The sequence below is a fragment of the Vanessa cardui genome, chromosome 26, assembly GCF_905220365.1.
Source record: "Vanessa cardui chromosome 26, ilVanCard2.1, whole genome shotgun sequence".
Taxonomy (NCBI): Eukaryota; Metazoa; Arthropoda; class Insecta; order Lepidoptera; family Nymphalidae; genus Vanessa; species Vanessa cardui.
The window spans coordinates 8701091-8721774 of NC_061148.1; the positions used below are offsets into that span (position 1 = coordinate 8701091).

At 32.1% G+C, this 20684-nt stretch overlaps 3 protein-coding genes and 1 non-coding gene across 5 annotated transcripts in view; 2 read left to right on the top strand and 2 right to left on the bottom strand.

Annotated features, from left to right (window-relative positions):
• Nucleotides 1-2195: 2195 nt before the first annotated feature.
• Nucleotides 2196-8372, bottom strand: LOC124540676. The gene is made up of 8 exons (XM_047118345.1): nucleotides 8337-8372; nucleotides 7781-7974; nucleotides 7048-7251; nucleotides 5864-6016; nucleotides 5111-5321; nucleotides 3860-4035; nucleotides 2821-3073; nucleotides 2196-2357 (listed from the first exon to the last, which is right to left on the bottom strand). Exons 1-8 carry the CDS (start codon nucleotides 8370-8372, stop codon nucleotides 2196-2198), a joined length of 1389 nt encoding a protein of 462 aa, XP_046974301.1.
• Trnak-uuu lies at nucleotides 2518-2590 on the top strand. The gene has a single exon. It is a non-coding gene; the product is annotated as a tRNA-Lys (tRNA).
• A 4225-nt stretch (nucleotides 8373-12597) lies between the features above and the next one.
• Nucleotides 12598-14870, bottom strand: LOC124540727. The gene is made up of 2 exons (XM_047118409.1): nucleotides 14695-14870; nucleotides 12598-13449 (listed from the first exon to the last, which is right to left on the bottom strand). Exons 1-2 carry the CDS (start codon nucleotides 14853-14855, stop codon nucleotides 12627-12629), a joined length of 984 nt encoding a protein of 327 aa, XP_046974365.1. The 5' UTR covers nucleotides 14856-14870; the 3' UTR covers nucleotides 12598-12626.
• A 1321-nt stretch (nucleotides 14871-16191) lies between these two features.
• LOC124540808 overlaps nucleotides 16192-20684 on the top strand; it is a 34342-nt gene continuing 29849 nt past the window's right edge. For both annotated transcript variants that reach the window (XM_047118527.1, XM_047118528.1), the window contains exons 1-2: nucleotides 16192-16501; nucleotides 20185-20327. In XM_047118527.1, the coding sequence (XP_046974483.1) occupies nucleotides 20185-20327 (143 nt within the window). In that variant the 5' untranslated portion in view covers nucleotides 16192-16501. The remainder of the gene's footprint in view (nucleotides 16502-20184; nucleotides 20328-20684) is intronic.

The following is a 20684-nucleotide window of genomic DNA, read 5'->3' on the forward strand; positions in this document are numbered from 1 at the left end:
TTTTATATAATAGGTTAATGGACGATTATATGGGCCACCTGCTGGTAAGTGGTCATCACCGCTTACCATCAGGTGGCAATGGTGCTGTAAGAAATATTAATGATTCCTTACATCGCCTATAACCTGACCAACCTTTAGAACTAAGACGTTATGTCCCTTGTGCCTGTAGTTACACTGGCTTACTTACCCTTCAAACCGGAACACAACAATACTGGGTACTATTTATTGTTTAGCGGTAGAATATTTGATGAGTACCTACCCAGACGGCCTTGCACAAAGGTTATTATATAAAAGTATACGATTGAAAAAGCTGCCCTCTCTAATAAAACCTTAAGTAAACATCAAGAATGGTTCAGCTTTGTGTTTAATTAAGCCCTAAAATTATCAATAAGTGCACTTGCATGTTACATGTGCTAGATTTTAGCACTTTTTCGTGGCATTTACTATATTTATTGTGTTTTTCTATTAGCATGCAGAAGTGTGCCACGGGGAGAAGTTGCTGGCATTTATTTATTTTGTTATTTATTTGCAAATTTTCCATATTTTTTTAAATAACAAATACTTACGCTGAAATTCTAGAAACAGCATTATCCGAAATAACAAACGTATCTAGTATTGCATCGTATAGCATGGAAGCTTCGTACACAGCTCGACCAGGACTCATTACGATCTAGAATAAATTAGACATTTGTTTATTAATTAAGAAGACAATCTACATATACATATAATAGAATTGGAGTGTCTATTTTTAATACTAAAATAACATTTTTTTCCTCAATGCATATACACACGTTACATATACCAAAATAACATTTTTTACAATTTCTGTCTGTTTGTTTGTTCCGGCTAATCTCTGGAACAGCTTGACCGATTTTGACGGGACTTTCACTTGCAGATAACTTATATAATAAGGAGTAACTTATGCTACAATAATATATATACATATTTTTCTTAAATTTAAACGCGTACAAGGTCGCGGGCACAGCTAGAATAAAATAAATCAAGTAAGATCATCATCATTATCATCAATCATCAACGGCCCATTTTCGTCCACTGCTGGACTTAGACCTCTCCAATTGCACGCCACTGTGATCGATCTTCGGCTACTATGATACTAAGATCACTACTAAGATCAGGGGTTACAATTTTACTAATTAATAACAATTGCAAAAAGTTTATGATTCAATTACGATACAACATCGTATATTTTATATGTATAGGATCGGAACCAAACTGATATCCATATATTATCCATTAAATTAAAATTTGTGAGTCATACTTTCAGCTATATTTCGAGAGCAGTTGTCACTCGGGATCAAAAACATGTCTGTATAGAAAATCCGGGCAAGCTAGTGCCCGTGAAAGAAGATTCAGAAAACAGTTTGTATTATTATAATGTCAATAAATATTAAGTCTCGGCATTTCCTTATTTTATAAATAAAAAAGGTTTTAGTACACCAAAGATTCGTTGATGTAGAACACTGGCCATAAAAATAAAAACTAAAACGTCTATTTACGTATAGTATCTACTACTAATGATACTTCTATAAATGATTTTTTTACCATTATTTGATAGTATACGTTTGGTCTTAAATGATTACTGGATTTTTCTGTCAAGTCTTCGCGTGTCACCCATTCTATACTCGTTAATTTTCTTTTGGCGCACATGGAACTAAAAAAATATATAATATTGTTTTATGTCGAACTGGCGACCCATCCGGCTTCGTACGGGGGCAAGGTGCAATTTAAACACAAAAATTTAAGACATCACTTTAAAACTTCTAAAATTATCAGTGTTTATCTATACATAAACCTTCCCCTTGAATCAACGTATATATTAAAAAAAACACATCAAAATCCATTGCGCAGTTTTAAAGATGTCAGCATACAAAGGGACATTGGGACAGAGAAAGCGACTTTGTTTTATACTATGTAGTGATATGCAACATATTATAATTATATATTCTATTCTAATGTTTTGTTTTAATGTTGCTATGAAAACATCGTGAAGAAACTTGCATGTGTCTATTTTTAAAGAAAATCTGTCACATGTAAATCCACCAACCCGTTGGAGTAGCGTGGTGGAAAAATACTCCCAACCTTCTCCATAAAGGGAGAGGAGGCTTTAGGCCTATATATCCGCAAATGTTAATCGAAGTAAATGACATCTAAAGGTTAATTTTAAATAGTGAACCTCACCGTTTCTCATCCGTGATATTGTTAATATATTCACTGAGAGAATCCGCTGTTTTCTGATACATTCTATCGGTTTTAAGAACATTGTACCATTTGGTATTGAGACAGACGCACCAATGTGGAAGTATTCCTGCTTCGTCACAACTACGAGTTCTTGGTATCTTTAATTGTTAAGACATTTTTAAGTACTAATTATGAAATTATTGATAATCTCGTTGGTCTTGTGGCGGAATTGTAAACGATTCTTTAGTTACTGTATCGTCTGATTATTTCAGTAGTATTTTATAGTTTGTAATTGACAAATTAATATTATTAGTATGAGCCCGGATAGCTCAGTCGGTAGAGCATTGGACTTTTAATCCAAGGGTCCAGGGTTCAAGTCCCTGTCCGGGCGATCATTATTTTTGTCAAAAATACAGTATAAACCAAATTTTATAAAATAATGAAACATGTACAATATATCTTCACAACAAATTTATTTACATCTTCCAAAAAACTTGGGCATGTTGAAATAAATCTCTTCAAGACCATAAAAGTATGCCTTATATAATTATTTCTCTTTTGTATTTCTTTTGTATCTATTTTATTTATGGCCTGTTGAAAATAATTGGTAAAACACCTTACCTTTTGCAGAAGACTCATTCCTCTTCGTATCTTGAAATTCGGTACAATAAAATCACTGGACAAATTCTCCAAGCCCATCGCATCTAATATCGTTGTGTGTATATCAAATGGAGTCGTGAGTACTTTAGAATTAGACTTCAAAGACTTGAGTGCACTTGGTCTTTCCATTTTTAATCTCTCAGGAAGGATGATTGACATGAAAGCCATTCTCTCTTCTATTTTGCCTTGATATGTCGAACGCATTGGTGAAAATCTGAAGGCAAAATATTTCAAATGTTTATGTGTCGAACTATATAAAAAAAAGGTTAAGGTTGTTGTTGGTACTTTCTCGTACCATTGATAGTTTAAGACACATAAATGCGCCCTAATGATGAAATAGTTCCCTTAATGAGACTTCGCTTATATAGACTTAGAGTCGGATTTAAAGGTCTGAACGCCCCCGGGCCACAAAGCAGTGGGGGCCCTAGACAAACAGAAGCGTGAACAACCTAATAATTATATTATCATGAATTAATTACTTTTTTATTACAATCAGTAAGCTATGATTTATTTACTTGTATCGGTAACTTTTAAAGTATTAAATAATAACATTATTATAATTTGACTATATCTCGGTATTTGTTAACTTGCTGAAAACTGTGGCCCCCACTAATGTGGAGGCCCCAGGGCAGTTGCCCCGGTTGCCCTCCCCTAAATACGGCCCTGCTTATATAAGACTTCTTTGAGACTGTACACAGGTATAAATCTCTACATAGTATAAAACAAAGTCGCTTTATCTGTCCCTATGTCCCTTTGTATGCTTACATCTTTAAAACTACGTAACGGATTTTGATGCGGTTTTTTTAATAGGTAAATGATTGGAGAGGAAGGTTTTTGTATATAATACATAGACAATATAGTAAAGAAACACTGGTCATTTAAAAAGTTTCTAATATGGTGTCGTAAATAAACAAATTCTGTAGTATATTTAGTATCAGTATTGCACCCGTGCGAAGCCGGGGCGGGTCGCTAGCTATAAACAAAGACTATTTTAAGTTACCTAGGCCCGTGATCACCCATAACAATAAGCAAGGTGTCTTTCAACTTCCCACTCCGTTTCATATGGCCGAGGAAGTCGACTACATCATCATCAGCAGTGGATATGAGATTGAAGTCATCATGGGATATATCAGCGATGAACGTGAAGCAAAAACGCTTGGTGCTTAGGTTCATGAACTGAAAGATATTATAAATGTCATCAACATTTATTTAGTTCAATAAAACCTTCATGATCATCGGAGCCTCTGTCTCTGTATCTGTAATCTGGACTAATATTGCAAAATAATTGAACCGATTTGATAAATTTTGGTAGTGAGCTGTCAAGAAAGCTGAAATGTCAAGGATAGGCTTCATATTTTAGTCTTTGAGTGGGTTCAAAAAAAACAAGCTCAGCATTGTAAATAGGGTCTTGAAGCATTTTGTCACAATATGAACTCCAGATAGAAAAAGCTGTGGGAGAATCTAGTTATACTAGTATAGCCTTTTGGCTATGCTAATGTATCGAAATTATAAAGATAAAACAATCAGACAGTGGAATTTAATGAGTTTTGGACTTCTAATTTTTCTATATTTTACTAATTTGAAAATTTCCTCATTCTATTGCTGTAATATGTCATTACAATAATGAAATATATTATAACCCTTAATCGGGCACTGGAAAGTATTTTCCTACCTTTTAAAATATTTTTGAAATGGCAACTTTTTAGGTTGTATTTCTTTAGACAAAAATAATGTTAGATGAAATACATTTCATCATTTTCAGTTTTAATAATTTATATGTCGGATCGACAGCGACATCAGTACGATCGTCAGACATCATAGGGGCGTATTACTAGGGTGATCGAGCAAAGAGGAAACCGCGAATACAGGAAAGCGTTTATTCTACGTTTAAAGCACTTAATACACTAATTCACACTGTATCACACTTGGCAACGAAGCGAATGACAGTTCCTAGGATGGAGGTACTGGTCTTCACGAGAGCGGAATCGTAAGTGAGTCGTCTCTGAGCGAATCCACCGGGCACGCTCCGTCGTAGCAAAAAGTTAGTCGCGTTGAGACGTAACGATAGTGGTGCCGTCTCGCGGGAATCGTGCCGCGCTTCGTTTAGCTAAGGTATTTATGACCGTCTCCGTCATATATATTATTTTATATACACTGATATCCATCATGATCTAAGAATATATCATGAGCCATGAAAAACTAATATTTAGTTCTGTCCGATTAAGAGCTAATATAACATAAAAACACTTACCTGTTTGGTCAAGTTTAGCAGAAACTGGTATTGTGGTGTCGCTCCCAAGCAGTATCTCCTGTGAATCCCTTTCCACCATTTAGAGCCATGACTGGTTTCCTCCATAAGGAAAGATCTAAGATAGTGGTCAGCGGGTCGTCTACTGAACCCATTATATCGATATTGAAACGATCCTATCCAGGGCATGTCTTCATAGTAAGCTGTTTGATATCTAGAATAGAAGTTTTCACATGAATATGGAGTCGAGTTGATGCAGGGGTAAAATCAAATCAATTAAAAATATACTTTATTCAAGTAGGCTTTTGAATCTTCAACCAGAAAAAAAATAGATTTTAATAGATACTTTTTTTAAATAATTTTTCGGAGAAGCATTTTTAACTAATTTTGATAAAAGTTAAAAAAATGTGATAGCTCAAAGTGGTTCGTTTTGGTATAATGCTTATGGGGTTAAAATTATTAAAAATATTCACCCCTAATATCTTCAAACGAGAATACGCCCAATTACCAATAGTGTCTACAACACTAGTAAACTAGTAACTTTTAAACTTAAAACAAATCTTTATTAGCAATCTAATGTCTTTATATAGTATAATAGCGGAATGATGTTAAAATTCTTATGATAATAATAATCTGTGTGTGTTATATATAATAAATGGAATATCATTTATTATATATAACGAAAAATCAACATAAAATTGACACTGAATAAAACAATATGAGGTGAATAAAATGATGAATATGTGTACATATTACCCATCCTGTTTAGCTGTGTGGAAAATAAACAAATTCGGCTCGAGATAAATTTCTTTGGAATAACGTTGCCTCGCATACGGATGCTGCAGTTCAGTTCTACCGGATAGGATCGGAAAGAGAGCGTCAGGAGTTCCATCTCCTACTATGTTATACCTGTCAATAAAGATATAACTATTAAGGTTACAATATGGAACACAGCTGGAGTGCTCTGAAGACTTATGTCGTCATTAAATAGTATAAAAAAAAGTCGCTTATCGCTGTCTGTCCCTATGTATGCTATGTAAACACATTTCCTTTGGAATAATTTTTCTTTCGATAGTGTTTTCACTGTTCTTAACCATTACGAAACGAGACAATTTTGGTCTCATTACATTCAGTACCGATTAATCTAAGTTTTTACGTGTTTTTTCTGTAATTCAGTATACTTTAATATAAAAACATAAAAACGCTGGAGAATGCTAAGGTCGTTATTTATTTTAAAACTAACGAGACTTTTTTGGTTACACCTACAACATTTCTGCTTGTGCCTTTCCGAATTCCGTGGTACCAACAGTATCACGGTACTTTACCACTCGTTACAAAAGTAAACACCATCGCTGCGAATGGTACCGTTGTACTACTTGGTACTTTAGACAACAACACTGGTTATCTTAGGTTAAAAGGTCATTTTATATTCAGGTTGGTAGAGTATTTGAAGAAATAAATGCATGCTTAACTTTAAAACTATTAATTAATAATTTTAATTGCATTATTTATTATTAAAAATATATTGAAAGAAGTATTTGATATAGAATGTAATAAAAATCTTAAAGCTAAGCTCGCGGAAGTAAGAAATCATATATAAGCTTTTATTTATGGAATAGGTTGGCAGACGAGCATGTGGGCCACCTGATGGTAAGTGACCACCATCACCCATAGACAATGACGCTGTAAGAAATATTAACTATTCCTTACATCGTCAATGCGCCCCCAACCTTGGGAACTAAGATGTTATGTCCCTTGTGCCTGTAGTTACACTGGCTCACTCACCCTTCAAACCGGAACACAACAATACTGCGTACTGTTGTTTAGCGGTAGAATATCTGATGACTGGTAAGGTAAGTAATGACTGTAAGTCTTAACAATATTTAGAAGACATGAATAGTATTATATGTCAGATTCAGTGGTAATATGAACGCCCTTACCCGTTAAGGAACACAGCCTCTAATTCATCTTTCAGAAATTTATAACTCTTGGGCATTTTCCGAATGAATCCGTTGCGTGATGCAGAATCGAAGCCCAGTATTAAAACATTTATTGCCTTCTCTCTCCCCGGGGGCGATGGAGAAGGTTCGATGGGTCGTATACCACAATTGTAACCATGCCACCTCTTTGATAATATACTAAAACTGTATAGATTAAATTATATTTAGCATATGAAGTTGTTGTTGTTGTATATGAAGATATGTGCTGAATTATTATTAAAATTGAAGCAGACATCACTACTAGACGTCTTGGATCTCGTATCCCATCTAAAGTTTGAACACCTAATATAATATGAAGATTGATTACATTATACATTACATCAACGGCCTGTAAATTTCCTACTGGGGAAAGGCCTCTTTCTTTGAGAAGGCTTGGAGCATATTCCACCACCTTTCCTATTAATATATATATATATATATATATATATATATTATTGGATGACTGATCAGATTGTGAGATGACAGGAAAAATAAAAAAAAAAAAACAGAAGAGAGCGGTCGGTGGTTAGAATCCGGTGTTTTTAAACGGGATTATCATGCAAATTAAGGGTGATTGATTGTACAAATTGGAATTATGCCGATTGAACCTATTATGTTAAATAAAGCTATTTATATCTAATCGAGCTGAGTTTGGATTTATAAAAAGTATATTATACATACAGATATATCATACCCATATCTATCATAACCGAAGCACGAAACCTTGAAGCAATCGCTCGCATTCAAAATGTATTTTCCATCATTATATGTTTTCACAGCGGGAGCTATCACGTATCTGTGATCGTCTATATATTTAATATCTCTGTAATGACATTCTACATCCCTCATCTTATTGAGGATGTTTTTCGTTACTTGGCATACGGACATCTGCAATGATTAATACGAAATCACCATTATTAGTAGTAAAGAGTTTCGCGAATAATTGCTTTTTTGGGTATATTGATAACTTAAGAGATATCTTGATGACAATGAATTTAAATTTTTCAGTCCGACTTTCTGGTATGTTTACGAAAGTTGAAAAACAATTGACTGTAAATTTCCGGCTCTGTATGGTCTTGTAGGTATTTTTATGAAACCGTAGTCGCGGAAAAAATCTGTTTAAGATGCACATATGTGAGACTAGATGGAGGTCACGTAGCACCTGCCTCTCCTTTTATACCTCAGTGGCCACCTGATAAAGAATTTGAAAGAAAATTAACACAAATTACCTACATACGTACATTACATACGATCCAATCCTCTCCGTCACAGATAACTTTCGGCATTACCCTGTCGAATTTCTTCGCTACTCTTGAAAATGGATACACGATTGGAAATCGACATCCTCCGTCAGAATCTTGGTATGTATGGGAATCGCTTTGGTATCTGTTGATGGTGAGATTATATGAAATCCTCTCCAAGATTGTCACTACGACTCATACTACTAACAACAATAGTCTGTAGATTTTCCCACTGCCAGGCTAAGGCCTCCTTTCCCGTTGAGAAGAAGGCTTGGAACATATTCCACCACGATATTTCTATAAAATTAGACAAATGCAGGTTTCCTCACGATGTTTTCCTTCACCGTTGAACACGAGATAATTTATAAATAATAATTAAGCATATGAATATTCAGTAGTGCTTGCCTGGGTTTGAACCCGCAATCATTGGTTAAGATGCACGTGTTCTAACCACTGGCCATCTTGCCTCTTACTTACTATCGCGAACGCAAAACTGTAACGATTTTTCGAAATGTGAAACCTTAATTTTTAATTACATTATAGATTATAGATATAGATGGTATGTGTGACACCAGCGTGTTAGTATAAATAATGGAGTGGATGAGAAAAAGAGCTGAGATGGCCCAGTGGTTAGAACGCGAGCATCTTAACCGATGATTGCGGGTTCAAACCGCTTTATATATGTGCTTCATTTGTGTTATAATTCATCTTGTGCTCGGCGGTGAAGGAAAACATCGTGAGGAAACCTGCATGTGTCTAATTTCATCGAAATTCTGCCACATGTGCATTCCAGCAACCCGCATTAGAACAGCGTGGTGGAATATGTTCCAAACCCTTAATGGACGAAACAAACATAATGGAAGAACATTTTTTTCCCTTGGTCCTTTAATTTCAAGTAAAAAATATTTTTCTTTTTTTTTCAAATAACACCGACTACGAAAACTGAAAACAATTTTCAATTTTCCGTTCATTATAATTGCGTTAAGGCGTTAAATAATTATGATATACAGACTTACAGTTGGTTAGATTCTTCTATGATTTCATTACACGCATTCCATTTCCACAAATACAATGTCGTGAACGTCAAAATAAAAACTATAACTCCGACACAGTAATAATTCTTTTTCGCTCGATGCATTGTTCGTTTCAATATTATGAAAAACTAAAATAATAGGATAGGGTTAGACATTCGTAAAATAAAAACTATAACTATAACGATTATCTATGCAATTAATTAAGTTATCAAAAAAAAATAACCGAATTACTTTTTATTGTACACCAGTAAATAAATCACATAGACACGGTTTCTTTTTTTTTTATTACGCTACTTCCACGGGTTTACAGTTGCCAGTGTCTTTTTTTTTTAATTTTTGTGACAATTTTTGGCGTACAGAGATTTACAGTTGTTACTATTCTAACATTATCAGCTTATTAACTATTGTAGATCGAAGATCTCCTCCGCCTTCGATGTCTTCTTGCCAGAGGCTCTCGCCCGTACTGACTTTTATGTACATACTTTTTATATAGATAGATATTTTATGTATATATATTATTTATATATATATATTATTTATTTTTTATTGTTAGCATATGTTTGTGGTGTATAGACATAGACACGGTTAGGAAAGATGTACAAGAGACGGCCTTATCGCTAACAGCGATCTCTTCCAGGCAACTTTAAGGTAGAGGAAAACAGATATAGAAAGAGGTAACATATATAGAAGCTATATGTATATCTGTTATATGAACAATTGATCTGATTTGGAAAACAAGGTCGTAGCTGAATTGCGTGAAGGTACAATTAATGTTCAATAGGTGACATTTGAATATCGGATGACTAATTGCGAACAATAAAATTTAACGTCAAAAGCTAGCTAGTTTAATGTACATATTATATACAGGGTTATTGGTAATTCGACGTATAGCCGTTAGGAGGTGATAGGGGTGACTATTTGCAATAACTTTAACCCCCCATATGCATGATCCAAAGGTGAACCATTTTTGAGTTATCACGTTATTTAGCTTTTTTCAAAATTTGTCAAAAATGCCACTTCAAAAATTGTAATAAATGAGTAAACACTGGATTTTTGTCAATATCCAGGGTTTAGTTAAAATTATTACCCTATCACCTCCTAACAGATATACGTCGAATTACCAATGTAAAAACGCTTTTCCAGTAGGTGTCGGCGAAGTTTTCAATTAAACTCCAATATTCAGTTGCACATACAATATATTTTAAAATATAACTTTAGACTTTCAAACTGAATTTTCCAAGAATCCGCTTCCCGCGTCCGCGTCTCTAAGATGGCCGATTTGAATCCCGCGCGCCGCCAAGAGGCCACCAGTGTGACCAGTTGATAAAAACATTTTACTAATAAAGATATTATTAAAGAAAACCTTACACCAATAACCCTGTATATTATACTAGCGACCCGCCCCGGCTTCGTACGGGTGCAATAATAGTAATAGATCAGGTTCAGCCAGTGTTTGTAATGTAAGCGCAAATAATATTTTTATACTCGACATCACATTGCTTCTAAAATTTTTGGTGAGTCGTAAACTAATTGTCCATGTATTGTATATAAAAACCTTCGTCTCGTATCACTCTATTTATTAAAAAAATCCGCATCAAAATCCTTTGCGTAATTTGAATGATTAAACATAGAGACAGCGGCAAGCTACTTTGTTTTATACTATGTAGAATAAAAAGGCTTTTGCGGTATTTTGAGAACAAAACGCAACAAGATACAAAAACATCAGATTTATTTTCGATAGAAACAAACTATGAAACTACATTCGATCAATTAAAGAAAGTTAATTTTCTAAAGAATATTTATTTTTTATGGGTTTTTTTAGCACGTGTTTTGATGCTTACCTTCCATAAGGCGGACGAAAGTGTCCACTTGATCTCCATTTTATTTAATACTTTATTAATATTCTTTGCATTGTAATGACCTTTACTAATTGTGAACAAAATATTTTGCCCACGTCAAAATTCGCGTAAGATTATTTATTTATACCTTTGACAAATGATTAATTGACACAAATTACCGTCTTTCTTTTCAGCCAGTGTAGCGTAGAAAGTTATGAAACTCTTTGGTCTATAACATTCTAGCTTTTTAAAAATAATAATATACATTTGGAACATTTTAAACAAAAACAACAGTGATAACATGTGTATATTTTATTGATTTATAAAACTTTTTTGCAGTTAATAGTAATAGTACCTACATAAAATTAAGATGACAATTACATACATTTAAACATCAAAAACAGTAAAAACAAAACATTATCTGTATGTGTTCTTAGCAAATTATTATCTAACAGATTTTTAATTTCAGAATATAAAAGGCGTTCACCAAAAAATCAATTGATTGGACAGCGTTGATTTGAATTAGGGCTGCTCTTATCAAATCGCGTCATTAAAAATATTTTTTTTAAATATGTATCGACATATTAGGCTTCTCTGTAAAATATGTATCGTCTTTTGCGTAAAATTTTAATATTCAGCAGCATATTTACAATGGCCCGGGGCGATTTCAATCGGTCTCTATTTTCAGAATGTTTTACGATTTATAATAAGCCGAGGCATCAATTTTGTGTTCTTTGATTCGGAAACAAAGTAATACCAAATACTTACAAATAGTTGATACAAAAGCACGAGATTATATATTCGATATTTAAAAAAAAATAATCACCAAACATTCGTGTTTTACCGCAAACTGGCGAAATAAATAACTTCGTTTTATACAGTACATTAATCATTTCAATTTAATGTATGACAAGCTTTTAGATTTTTAAATTATTGTTCTTCTAGAACTAGGGGTGTAGAATAAAAATTAAATTAACAAACATTTTTTTTTTGTTTCAAATGCAGATATAAAAAAAATTATCTATGTTTTTAATTTATTTATGAATTATCTTTTTTATTTAAGAGCGACAATTGCTATAACCTTTTTTGTAATTACTAACTACAGTTCGTCACACTCCTTACAAATAAACTTAAACTCTAATGCTTGAATGTAATAGTTTATACCTAGTATACAGTGGACTCTCAGTAATTTATTTAGATAAAAGTTTTGCAAGCCAATGTGGGACTATCGATACTCTATACGATGAGATACTCTATAGTATGGGTGTTTTAACAAAGGAGTACCTTGTAATCCGACAAATTACAGATGGCAAAGTCTTTGAAGCACCGATCTACCTTCTTTATCACATGTCAACCACAATTAGTATCTTCAAAACAGTCTTCTTCTTCTTTGTATTAACAGTTTAATTAAGTACAATATCTATTAATTAATCCTCAAAACAACCAATTTCACTTAAACTAAGTTTAACGATATAATCAGCTGCAGCGTACACGGGTTCGTTCTTTCTGTTAAATGTAATCGCTTTGAGATTATTCAGATTCGCTACTTTATCGAAAACATATTTATATTTATTATAAACGAACAAACCGTTGCTCGTGCATATATAAACTTTGGAATACGAATCAGTTGAGATTGCATTTGCTAAATAACTTTCGTGTGTGTTTATAGCTCTTGTGTTAAGTTTTATCCTGAACAATTTAGTATTCTGAGTGAAGAATATGTTATTGTCGTCGTCAAATACTAAGCTATCGACTTCCACGCCACGTAGCTCAGGCACCAATGCAGAGAAGCCATCTTCGAATTTGTAAGCTTCTCTTCTATGATTTACAAAGTATAAATTATCTTTGAAATGCATAGATTTAATGTCGTCGTGTATGGGCAGTTTCTCGACTCCTTTCATTTCGTTTATCTTGTAGAGACCGTCTGATCCACCAACGTATATTTTACCGTTGATATGATCGATTGCAATGGCTGTTGCGTTGCGTATACCATCGATAACAGTCGCTACACCAGTGTCTGTGTTTAAGTGACCCAATAGTCTTCTAGTTCTTCTTGGTGTTTTAGATATGTCATCGAATGTAAAATATACTGTGTTATCGTTACGATTTAGTACCAAATCGTGTATATTGTTTATTCCGTCTTTGATAATGTTTAAATTGTAATATCTATTGGCAACATCTATGCCGTGACATCGCTTATCTGCCGATGTCATGGCCGCGATCGTTAGAATTATTAAAATCTTCATCATTCTGGAAAATAAATATTTTTTGTTTATTATTTATAAAACAAGTTTTTTGGATATATAAACACGCATATGTACTCAGCCGAAAAGAGGTTTTTTTTGTGAACTTTTTAATATCTCTGAAAATTATTTTTACAGGAAAAGATCTGAGATTATTATGCCATGTGCCATGTAACAATATACGTGCAATATATAGTATTAGCAGTGCAGATAAAAATATATAAATTAAATAATATAGCTATATTTTTTAAAGACAGTAGCATGATGGCATTTTATTATATGTAAGTACTATAAGCAAATAATAGGTAGACACGTGTGTTCGTGGCTTTATGGTCACTATCGCAACAGCAAGTTCGATGGCTCGATCACGTGTCTCATAGCGGGTCTGTTTGACCCTTTTTTAATACCGATCATTTGTTACCGTACCTAATTATAATGTCATTGAGTTAAGCTTTAAATATTGTATAAACAAAATACAATAATTTTTTTTTTACAATGAAGTAATTCATTTTTTTCCTTAAAAGACTTAGGAGTTTTTTTTTTATTTAACAATAAAGCAATATTGTTTTTATATCCTCAAAAGACTCAGCCTTATAGGTTGTATAGTAATTATCCATGGGTAATAATAGCGGTTTCTTGTACAGCCTTAAGCTACATGAGTCAGAGATAATTGAAAACTAATTAGTTTATACCATATATAAGTATTCAAAGCACAATCACAGGTAAAGATTTAGATTTATTTACTTAAAGCAAGAAACTACTTACTTATGTCAGCAATTTATTAATTTGTACACTATTGTATATGAAATTAATGATGAAATGAAATGAAAAAAATAACATAAGTCAAATTTAAATAGGGCCAAATGTGAAAGAATAAAAAAAAATATTTTGAAAGTCAGTTCTTAAATGCCGCAGTATGAAGTAACAAATGATAATATAAATACAAACGAATTGATAACACCCCCTCCCCCTTTTTATTACCTAATAAATTGGAAATAAATCTATAAAAAACTCAGAATCTAGTGCTGTATTTTTTTTATGTTAGATGTTAGCTAGTTAAAATGTAGTCTTTCAAAATAAGTAAAGACTTTGAAGATTGTTTATAAACATTAATAATAATTTAACTCCAAACAACACACAACTTTAATGTATTTTAAAATTCCGATCCAGAAATCCAGATCCAACACAAAACCGGTGCCAATCGGTAATTACAGCCCTAAGCACAAAAAACCTTGAAACAAAACAAACTTACTTGAAAATTCGACAGACGTCACTACAATCCAAACTGCCAATGATCACTGAGATGTAACCTAATGTAGGGAAGTGAAACTCATATGTCGATAAAACTTTCTGTACCCATTGTATATCATTGTTATGTAAGGCCCATTGTAAGGTCGATGGTTTTATGGCCATGATGTTTTATTATAAGTTTGCTCCAATTATTTTCGAAAACTTTTATAAATATAAAAGTGTCAATAAAATAAAGACCATTTAAGTACTTATTTATAGAAAAGGATCGCGCGTACCTATGTTTCTGACATTTTATACAATACATTATTAAGGTAATTTTATCCATACCGTACTTTAAATAATACTCTTCCTTTTTTAATCGAAGAACCCCTAATATGATTATCTTTAATATATTTTACATGAACATATTAGATTTATCAACCGATTATATAAACATGTTAATGAAAAAAAAAAAACAAATCCTTTTTAACATACATTGATATTTCTTGTTACACAACTAAAAAGGATTTCATTTGGAAACCACGCATAATCCGAATTTAAAACAATACTGGTATAAAACATAAAAAATACGTAAAGAAAATGACACCAGATGTTTTATTTTCTAAAGGCAATTCTTACATTTACGTATTATGGGTTCACTGACTATTTTTTAACAGGCGTTTAGGCGTACTTTATATTTATTGAAAAGTAATATTTATTCAAAGTCAGTATAGGGTTAAAAGAGTTAAACAACAAAATAATTCACAAAACTGTCGTAGATCTGAAATATTACATTCTTAAAGGGAATATATCATATGAATGAATAAGTTATTTTCATCTTTAGATCTATATGATATTCAAATCTTGTGTAGGTATTGATATAATTTAAAATAAAATCAAATTAAATAAAGATATTTCTTATCGGTTGTATGTACGGGGTATTCCCCGGAACTAAACATGTTTTCATCTTTAAATTATTCCTGCAATAATACGTTAGTATTAAATATATAAGTTACATTATTTTCTGTTTTAATATACTTCATCCACGCAAACTCGGCATGACTCGACACTACTCACTATTAATATGATAATATCAAAACAAACTGGAAACATTTTTTGTTAACTTATTCGTAACGTGCACAAGGCCATATCTAGAATAGCCTTGTTTTAAGCAAATCAATAACTATTTAAATTATTAAATCCAGAAAACACATACATTATGCCAGTCAATTGAAAAAAAGACAATAATAAATTCCAAAATTGATTGTTTAATTAAAAATATTTTATCAATGTTCAATAAAAAATAAAAGACTATTAGTATACGATAAACTCATTTTTATTATTACTTACGACCATACAAAACAAATAAAATGCAAAGTCTATCTTATAATAAATTTTAATAATATTATATTATGCAAACAATAATATGCAACAAATATAATATCAAATATTTTTATGTAAATATGATAAGATAGCAGCACTGTTTTTTTTAATATGGCTATTCGATGCAGTAGATTGACTGACGTAAAATTTGTTGCAGTCTCTGTATGTCAAGTCAAGTTTAGCGCGTCAGATTCGGTCATTCATATTATTTCATTTGTTTATCGCGATACTATAGGTATTTTTCCGTATATAAGTTGTCGAGTTTACTATTGCGATAATCTAATGTTTCAATTATATTCCGGTGATGACGGTTCTAAATAAGCGCGCTATTTCAAATTATCGTTGAAATACGTACATAGTAAATATTTTTAAATTTTGTGTTAAAAAAAGTGCTATTATATGTGGATTTGATTTCAATAGGATTAAGGATAATATAATAACAGCGTGTAAGTAAAACGTTTATTTAATTAAAATTATAGTTAATATACATTTTGATACATATATTGTAAACAAAAACAAAAAAAAAAAAATTGTTAACACATTATTTAACAAATTTTGAAACATAGTTTGAATTTTGTATTATAAAATTTCTAATTATAATTTAAACTAAATTAGGATCCAATAATGTACAACCTTAACAATGCAAATTAATTTCCTTTAAAGTTATCAGAATTGGTGGGCCGTGGACTTGTTTCTTCAAATAACATTTTACTAACTGGCTGAAATTGCATATTTTTCACTAGAAAGTGATCTAAGGATGATTAATAAGGAACCTGATAGTTATTGGTCACTTTCACCCAAATTTACTATACTACAAAATATAAATCAAATCTGATACATTCTATGAACCATCATCAATATCTTGATAGTGTGACATATGCCTTTCATTACTCAAGTTCACTCACCTTTGTAACCAACCATGAAAAACAAAATAGTTGGGAATTGTTGGTATCTGGCCAAAAGGCAAATAATTTTTTTCAAGTAAACCATTACTACCTTGACATCCTCGATTTACACAACGGAATGGTTTGGAATGTAGATTCTACCGAGATGAATGGACAAGAAACTCAGTAGTAACAAAAGGCTTGGGCAAAGAACAGTATTTAATAAATATTATTATTATTAATGTCTCGACTAGTGCCAGGATGTTGGTTCAATTCCCTGGAGTATCAGAATTGCAATTCAATGGGGAAATGATGCTAGCATTCTTGCCACAATTTCACTCAGTGATTTGAATGCTAACTGATTTTAATTCTTATATGTATATTATTAATGTTTAAAGTTAATAACTGTTATATAAATAAAAATAAAAAAAAAAGATAAATTAATAATTTCATGTAATGAATCAAAGAACAAGTGAATGAATCAAACAACAACTAAATAGATATGAGGAAAATTTCAATATTTTGGATCGTTTTCCTTGACAATTATTTTAAATTATAATTGCCTGTTCCAAAATTAGGCAGATAAGATTACTTTAACATAATTTGTCCCATTAATTTTGTGAGAATTAGTATTTGTTATCATATTTGTTAAAACATAATTATAATTAGTTAATTTATATAATATAGCAATGATGGAGTTAAAAAAAAACCTTTATCTTAAATTAAACAATTAGACTATTTTAGGATTTACAGAATAATATGAATAGGATGTAAGAAACATTATTAAATTATGTTTCTTACATTAAACCCTTTTATTGGCCTTTTGATGCTACATGTTGCTTTATTTTATTTTTTTTTGCATATATTTCTCCCTAAGAATCAAAAAAATTTATACCATTACACATTCTGTAATAAGAGTGTTATATCTGTATATTTATTTTTTGGATAACAAGCCAATATTACATTGTTAATTTTATCAATAACAATATTATGACAAAGCATCAATAAAAGTTTTAATCATTGATTTGAAATATTATAAATATTATGAAGTATACAATATATTCTAATCACTACTTACCTGGAAATGCACAGGTGATCTTGAGATAATAGGTCCAAATTTTGACCTTCTATAAAGCTTCATTTTCTACCGAAGATAGAACCTTATGTATTTTGTCCATAAGGTTGAACATTAAAAACTGGGCTCTGATAGTTAACAACTAATAATATGTTTTTAAATAGGACTATGAATGTTAAACTTTTTAGTCTTTCAGTGTTTGCCGTAGGTAATCTATAACAGAAGCGATTTAAGTAAATAGATATTTTAGTATCTCTGTAAATACAAATTATATAAAAATTAGATTGAAATCTCTAGAGGATTTCTTATTTATTATCCATTGTAGATAGTATAACAAATATCGTAAGGGGACATACTTAAATTTACCGTCCGTCTAATATCTTAGTGTGTGTCCCAAGTGAAAAAAGAACTATTGTTATCTAAGAAAGTCTTCCGATATCTCTTTTGGAAACTGAGTTTCACCCATTGACCAATTTACAAGAAACACTGTATTATACCGATATCGCAAAATATTATTACCGGATTCGATGCAAAAATAGAGGAATAAATCGTCCAGAGTAACTATTCAATCCGTAGTTGGAGAGCAACACAGCTCTCCAGATTTTCGTGATTCGTACAAATTTTTTTTAAATATTCATACCATTCAAAAGAAATACGTAAATCGTAAGTTGTATAACAATATAATGTTCAATTTGATCGTAGAATCCATTTCTATAATTATTTTTATTAGATAAAATATATCATGCCTAAGTCTACGAATTAATTCCGGTCCACTGTGTAACGTTACACGCAACGAATATTCGAAATGTTTGATCTTGTCCGATCTACGAGCGGTCTCGTACACGCACACTATATAGCACTTTGTATATGTTATATATGTTACACATGTCTGTGTGCTGCGTCGTCACTCAGGATGCACACTTAAGGTTGAATCCGATGCTTCCTTTTCCGTATAATCTGCATATCTTACACATAATTATTAAAAAGGATATTTTGATGACCTCCATGGTCGAATAGTGTGTTCACCGGTTTTCATGGGTGCGCTATACCATGGTTCGATTCCCGCCCGATTCGTTGGAGGAAAAGTTGTTGGTTGTTCGTGGTGCCGTCGTTACTTCTGATTTTACATAACACAAAAGCTTTTGATACTTACATTGGGATTAGAGTAATGTATGTGATGTTGTCCAATATTTATTATTATTATTATTTATTTATATGCATCAAAATAGAGGTGTCGTTGGTCGTCTGCTTGAATAAAAGTTGCTCTCGCTATGGTGTTATATAAAAAAACAATAATAATGAAATACATAAATATAGTGAACGTTATAAATAGTTTTAAATAAAACTGTTAAACAGGAAAAGAGACAGACACGGAGAAAAAGAGAGGACACAATGTTGTTGGTTCACGTGACGGTTATTTTCAGTTCGCTCTGCCTTGCTGGTTAAAAAGACTTTGTTAAATGAAATCGATAAACTTATTTGTGTATCGATATAATTATATTGGATATTGGTATTCGGCCTCGAAATTCATTTGAGTGACGTTCCACGGAGCCAATAGACACTTACAAATATTTACTATTATACAACGTTAATGCGTCACCAACCTTGGGCACTAAGGTATCCTCCAAGGAGTATTGACTACTCTACGGTTTAAAAAAAGAAGTAAGGATATATTTATTCTATCAACTAATTAACCTAGTGTATACTGCTCGAAGCGTGAGTTAGAAGTAAAGTTCCCTTCGATTCGTCGATGGTCTTTATGTTGCAACTCGTACGATTCCCACGTTGTTTTGTGAAGAATTATTCAATGCGATCGCTTTGGAAACTGCGTTGTTTTCCATAATGATCGAGTAAGGTGTTACGCTGATTCTCGAATATGGAATGTCGATGGGAAACATTACGTAAAGTATATAACGCTGAATATTCAATATTTATAGTAACAGCCTGTAAACTGCTGGCCTAAAGCCTTCTCGCCCTTTGAGAATGAGGTTAGGGGCATATATCACCACGCTGCTCGGCTCAGTAAATGTATAACATGTCTTTAATTACAATGGCTCACGATGGCATAACGATATTTACTATTACTGTTTTCCAGTAGAATAATATTATCTATTAATTTTTATGCGCCGGTGGTCATAAATATGTATTAAATTCATTTGTTTTTTTACAGATGACAATGACCATATCGAAGAGATGGTACCGTTCGCGGAGGAATCAAATAATGATCATAGTTGTTATAGTATTTCTAATATTATATTATATATCATTAAATGACAGTCTACATACGGAACCAGATCTCGACGTTACCCGGCGGTGAGTGATTTTCTTTAAGTTATTGTGCTTGGTTTTGGTTGTCGTGTGGTTCTGTAGATCATGCATACATTTTGAGCCATTTCATTTAATAAAGTATAGTTTGTTATTAGTTAGTGCATAAAGTGTGGCCTGATTTCAATGAGGTAATGTAGACAAAAAAGCTAAAGGTATCGCTTTGTTGGGGGTTCCTAGGCAAGTCAGGTAATTGGGAAGAGACGTTATAAAAATTATCGTTGACGAAATTGTTAAAACGAAATATTGATGATGAACATTTTGAGAAAAAATATAGAATTATAAAATACTTTAGTAAGTTAGAAAATGGTAAACCCCTGAGACGCGTATTGTCTAGGAGCCCTG